The sequence below is a fragment of the Ruditapes philippinarum genome, unplaced genomic scaffold (assembly GCF_026571515.1).
Source record: "Ruditapes philippinarum isolate M1 unplaced genomic scaffold, ASM2657151v2 ctg14897_1_1_1_1, whole genome shotgun sequence".
Taxonomy (NCBI): domain Eukaryota; kingdom Metazoa; phylum Mollusca; class Bivalvia; order Venerida; family Veneridae; genus Ruditapes; species Ruditapes philippinarum.
In genome coordinates this window covers 1-6,030 of record NW_026852198.1, presented here as the reverse complement: position 1 = coordinate 6,030, position 6,030 = coordinate 1, and the positions used below count along the sequence as shown (strand labels likewise).

At 33.9% G+C, this 6,030-nt stretch overlaps 1 protein-coding gene across 1 annotated transcript; it reads right to left on the bottom strand.

The window, feature by feature from the left end:
- Positions 1-2,591: 2,591 nt before the first annotated feature.
- On the bottom strand, positions 2,592-5,610 carry LOC132752087 (uncharacterized). The gene is made up of 3 exons (XM_060742366.1): positions 5,459-5,610; positions 5,082-5,270; positions 2,592-4,324 (listed from the first exon to the last, which is right to left on the bottom strand). Exons 1-3 carry the CDS (start codon positions 5,592-5,594, stop codon positions 3,972-3,974), a joined length of 678 nt encoding a protein of 225 aa, XP_060598349.1. The 5' UTR covers positions 5,595-5,610; the 3' UTR covers positions 2,592-3,971.
- Positions 5,611-6,030: the final 420 nt, after the last annotated feature.

Sequence of the window (6,030 nt, the reverse complement as noted above, 5' to 3'; positions counted from 1 at the left end):
TTAAATTTACAAAAGGAAGTTGCAATGTATGTAGGGCTAAACAAACAAAAGAATAATCAGTGTATTTTTTTCCTTATTTATCATTCTCTCATCATGTACACCATCTTAGGCTTAACAAAAAAAAAATTGCTTTTTCTTTTCTTTCATTTTCTTAAAACGTCTTAAAGCTGGTTTATAAATACTGTGTACACAACAATATTTGTTTCAATCACTTTGATCACTTCAGACTAAGAGATAAGTGACACATTTGCCAACGTTCTCTAATGTACATATTAGATTTTCCTTGCACATAATCGTACTCAATTTTTATACTGAAGTTTGAAGACTTACCCAATTTTAGCACAAAGCGGTGGATTATTCCCCACTCCCCCCCCCCACACTTTGAGGATATGTTACTGGCAATAATAACGAATATTTCAGAAACAATAAATTGTCTCGGAACAAAAAAAAAAAAAACTTCCCAAATTTTAAAATCATTCACCACCCACAAATGTGCTCCAATCTTATTAATCTAGCCTTGTTTTCGAGTCCATACTAAACCCGTATCACACGCCATACAACCTTGTTTTTATTAAAAGCGTCCAAAAGGGTCATATCAGATCCACATCGTACCCATCTATGCTCGTAATGATCTTTTGAGATTCCAAAGGCTATATCAAATAATTATTCGAATTGAAGTTACAAATATCTGTCAAAATGTTAAAAATAGTATGAGGTCATTATAACTGGTTGAGAACAATACTGATTATAATCATGGAATTGGACACAGCTGCAAAAAACATATATTAGACTCGGCTAGTGCCCATGCAAAAGAATTCAATATTGTACTTAACAATGTACAATATACCATATACCATTTCGCGACAATCAGCACTGATTATAATTGAGAGAGGAGAGTAGGAACTGGTGTCAATTTATAAACACACTATTGTATTTATAAAATAATGTTTTTAAATAGATAGCCAAGATATGACAGTTTTCAAAGATATAGGCACTTTGTTCTAATAATATTTTGTGGTTTCTACATAGATTTTATTCTGTTTTGAGCTTCATCCAATCTGCCTAAAGTTCAGTTCTACTTATATCTTATATGTAGATCAGATGGCGACCGTATATATTTCGCCTTCTTTATAATTCGGATTTCTCGAGAAAGCTATTTTAGCCATGCAATCAAACCGGTTTTTACAAAGGTATTAGAAGAAGAATCAAAATTCCGTTATTCGTGGAAGTTAAAAAATTGTTGATTTGTATTGTTATCCATCGCTGGTTTGTGTTTAGCAGAGAATGACCTGTGCATGTTCAAAGAGGGTACCGTTTGAGCAGATTTCGCAAAGAGGGTACCGATATGGATATGCACCGTGTAGCCGCCAGGTAAACTGGTAAATCATTTTTGCCCTTTATTAATTGGACTCTATTCTTTCAAGTTGATTTTTTTAAAAAACACTTCAAACATTTTCTCTAAAATGTTTTTATTTGCGTTAATCGTTAAGTATGTAATATTTACATAAAAGTAAGAAATATTACATACATACTTAACGATTAACGCAAATAAAATCTTATGTCGTGCTTTGAGGTTACCTATGTGTTCAGAAATGAGAGGGTACCTGTGATATAAAAATTCAAATGAAGAGAGGTAGCCCGTGCCGCTGCAAAACCGAATGTAGGGTTTTTTGTGATTTTTACATTTTTTTTTGACAATATACTGCCATATGTCCGAAGATGATATGTATATGAACATATTAAATATGTATGATGCATATATAATCAAGCCATAGGTTCATTTCAGCCCGAAAAATATGTCGAGGAGAAGGGCAAGGCAAGACATGTCGATTTCTTGTAGCTTATTGTGAAGTTGCAGTACATGAAAATCGGGCACATGACAAATCAGCACATAAACAAAACATTCTAGTGTTCCGTGGTATACATCTTTTCTACGTGTCATATCTCCTTTCCTTATAAAAATGAAATTTTACTGTATTGTTATCCATCGCTGGTTTGTTTTTAGCAGAGAATGACCTGTGCATGTTCAAAGAGGGTACCGTTTGAACAGATTTCGCAAAGAGGGTACCGATATGGATATGCACCTTGGGCAATATAGACAACGTCAGGTTTGTTCTCGAAATCGTTAAAATTATTAACTCAGTATTGGTTTTCCCAGGGTTAAAATTAGTAACCACATCGCTTTTAAAATTATGAAAGACGCCGATGATTGGCTGTGTGAAAGCTCACCAGAAATAACTTCGTATATGGTCACGGTTAGATCTTAAAGCGGAGCGTTATTAAGTCTAAGAGCTAATTTTAATCTGATTGAAGCTCCATCCAACTAATATTTAGATTTTTTAAGAAAGAAGGATAACTCGCACAAAAGATTGAATATGATGATATTTTAATGGATTAAAAGCTAAAAGTAACGTTATAAGATCTTCCACGGAAATGGTAAAGTGTGTTATGATAGTTCTGTTGATGTATATGTAATACATGAAACATGGATGAGTAATGCACAAAACAACATGTGAAAAATGTAAACTTTATTAAAAGATATTTCAATAAAATTAATACAAAAACAAAAAAATATACAAAATTGAGCGATACAAATCAAACATGCATATATAAAAATAGAAACAAAAAAAAGATATAAAACTTAAACTGTTTCGATTGAAATGTTATTGATACATATATGTATAAAACGAATATCACATTCAGAAACTAAAATATGTGCAAGTATAAAAAAAAAAGTCAATCAATTTTCTTTGGAGTACTCTTCTTTCACAATTACAAATTTAATCACATATTTTTCATGAATATTTTACTCTTTTATTCTTCTTATAACTTTTCAATGATTTGTTATGTTGGGCGCTAAATGTGTCATTAATTAATACGAGAAATAATTAATTGAAAAAGGTATTATACGCAAAAGGTAAGAAGGCATATTGGTAGTAAGGCAGATGGATAGACATGCATGCCGGTAGTGAGTCAGGTTGTTGGGCAAGAATGTGTACAGGTGTGTAGGGAGGTAGACTGACGTGTAAGCACAGCATATAGGTAGTCAGGCAGGTAGAAATTTACATAGTTAAGCGAGTAAACAGGCAGGCATGTAGGTAGACAGGACAGTAGGCAAGAACAATTACAAAAAAATAAGTAGGTATGTAGCGAGGTAGAAAGAAAAGTAGGAAGCTGAATAAGCCGGTATTATGGGAGGTAGACAGACAATTAAGCAAGCATGTAGGTTTGCGAGTAGGTAGGTAGTTAGACAGGCAGGTAAGTATTAAAGTTGTTAGGCTGATAAACGGGTATGCATTTAGATATAAAATAGGTTAACGGCTATGAATAAGGGTGTAGGTAGGTGGGTAGTATTTATATCTGTTAAAATAAACATAGTGTATATAATTTAAAGATGCAAGACATGCACACCATTCAAAACAGAATTAAATGTCAAGGAATCAAATTAATTAAGTATGAACATAACAAATGAAAACATTACATTGAACATGGTTAAAAATTGGGTTCTTATATCAATCTATCACAGAAAACAGTTCTATATTCATGTGACTGTCCAATTTTCAAACCGACTAACATCTTGTAAAAACAGCGTAGATCTTTTTGTGTTTAGGTACAGAAAAAATCTCTTTGATTTGGTCTGGGTTATATTAGCTTGAATTCCTTCGCGGAATGTTTCAGGAATACGGTTCGGTAAAAAACCGAATTTCAATTGCTTGTAATTTTCCAATAAATTCCAACTTAGATTTTCGTTTGATATATAAACAATAATACGGTGAGTTATTCAAAATTATACTCCATTATATTGAACTAAGAGGACACAAAATGTTGATAGAAGTGAAATTCCGGGGGGGGGGGTATTTTTCTTTTGTTATGTCTTTTTTTGTTTGCTTTGTTTTTTCCTCAAAAATTACCCTGTCACAAAATCTATATAAATAAAGGTAACTGCGCAGTAATCCTGTTAAAATGGAGATTTATTTTTGATTCGATGATGCCGTCGGACTCGTTCGAACTGTTGTAGATGTAGTTGTTGGTGACACGTACCGCTCATTGAAACTCGGAGAACAGATCACCACTCCGGGTATCTCGTTTTTCCTGATAAAACGATAGTCGCTGCACCACGAAAGTCGGCAGACTGGTACAGTGTTGTCCGTGGAACATGTCAGATTGTCAAATCTATCCTTGTACATATCAAACACCTTTCGTCCGGGTTTTAAACAGTTGGACTGCTTTGGAAAACTACACTCTGCTTTCTGAAGATTGAGATAGTCTGAGGCTTTTTCTGAGCAGTTGAATACCGCATATCCCGGCTCTCTAGTATGACATCCTGCAAAATTGAATACGTAGATACTATAATTATCAACGTTTTTCAAATCGTCATACGGTGACTATAAATCAAATTTATCATATTTTAGTTAAACTACATGGTTTCTTATTATTGTTATTATAATTGTTGTTGTTGTTGCTTTTTGTATAGAAATCAGTTATAAATTTACATAACTTCTTGCATCGTCGGTTACAGACGGTATATATTTCGTACATACTAGATTATATCTAATATAGTATGCACGGAATATATACCTTGGAACATTGATTATTATGTTTCTTGTCTACTTTCCACGACAACATTTATCAAATTTATCAATATATTCCATCAGTAAGCTTATCAAAGATGATAGAAAAATAACAATTGATCTGCTGAATTTCTAACGTTAACATAAACGTTTGAAGATTTCCTCGATTATCATTTCGACGTGAAGTGTTGAGCGTGGTCAGTCGGTAGTTTTAACTCCGGATCACGATAGTAAGCCACAATGAATTTCAAAGAGCACAGTTCTGTCGCCGTATCGTTCCACGTCAGGTTGTCAAGCAGTGTACACGAACTAGTTGCTGTTAACTTCTGTACAAGCCAGAGCATAGGTACTGTAGAAAAGATTTCATGATCAGATACAACAAAAATGAGCTTAGCCGTCGCGGTCACCCGATTTACAGTCAAACAAACTGCAAGTTGGTCTGGCTCTATACTGGTGGAAAGGCTAACTAAAAGGTTAAGAATTCAACAGAACAACGAAAAACTAGCATACTTGATTCAACACCACAATTAGGCAAAGTGTATCTTTGTTCCTTTTTCACCACTCTGTTATCTGGGCGCTTCGCTTCCATTTTACAAGCAATAAATGAATAACTTTCCACGAGGTTGTCAGGCAAGGAGCCGGAACAGTCTATCATGTAGCCGGCATCGTCAGTAAAATTCCTTTTACATTCTAGATAACCTGCAATGGATATGTGAATAGAAAGTAATTTATATCACTTAAACCGTGCACATTTGAAGATATACTGTCAAACCTTTAAATAACCGAAGTAGGTACATGTATTGTGAAAATGAGTTTGGTTTAATTTCTGCGTAATCTTATAATAAGTTAAGGCAAACTTTTGAATGTCAACAAATGAAATATCTTACTATTTAGGTTTTGTACGTTTCCAAATTTATTTTTGTAGATGGTAGTGTGGTAGTTGTTGCAGTCGTTGTGAATGTTGCACGTGATGTCAAACATCGTCTCCAAACAGTTACTGTCCTTTAACTGTCTCTGATTCATCGACGTTACCAGTGTTGATTCTGTACAAGAAGGACACAATCATGTTATCAGTATAAAGTGATTATGAATAATATAAACATTCAAACTTGTGTTAAAGACCACCTCCAGATAGGATCATCGTATCAATAAAGATCACTTTTCGTCAAAACTTCACTATTGAAGCAGAACAAAATTTGCCCCAAATAAAGACCACATGTCAATAAAGGTCATGTTCCGTTTATCATTTTGATGGCCTTTGTTCACAAGTTTAGCTGTAACAAAATTGGGGAATTGACTGAAATTTGGCACGAACCAAGATGACTTACGTAAATCTTCAGAAATTAAACATAAAAAATATAATTCAGTCACGAATTAGCTGCCCTGTTTTCTCTGTGACTTTCGTTGCAAGAATGCCTTAGTTGAATTTATTTTGGCAGATTGGTACTTCACTCGGGAA

Bases quoted from the DNA above. Each gene is read 5' to 3' on its own strand.
- LOC132752087 (XM_060742366.1), bottom strand. From the start codon at position 5,594: ATGAATCAGAGACAGTTAAAGGACAGTAACTGTTTGGAGACGATGTTT. The intron at 5,271-5,458 runs GTAAGATATTTC...TATCCATTGCAG, and splicing joins AAACGTACAAAACCTAAATA to GTTATCTAGAATGTAAAAGG. The intron at 4,325-5,081 runs GTATGCTAGTTT...TCAATTTTGCAG, and splicing joins TAATTGTGGTGTTGAATCAA to GATGTCATACTAGAGAGCCG.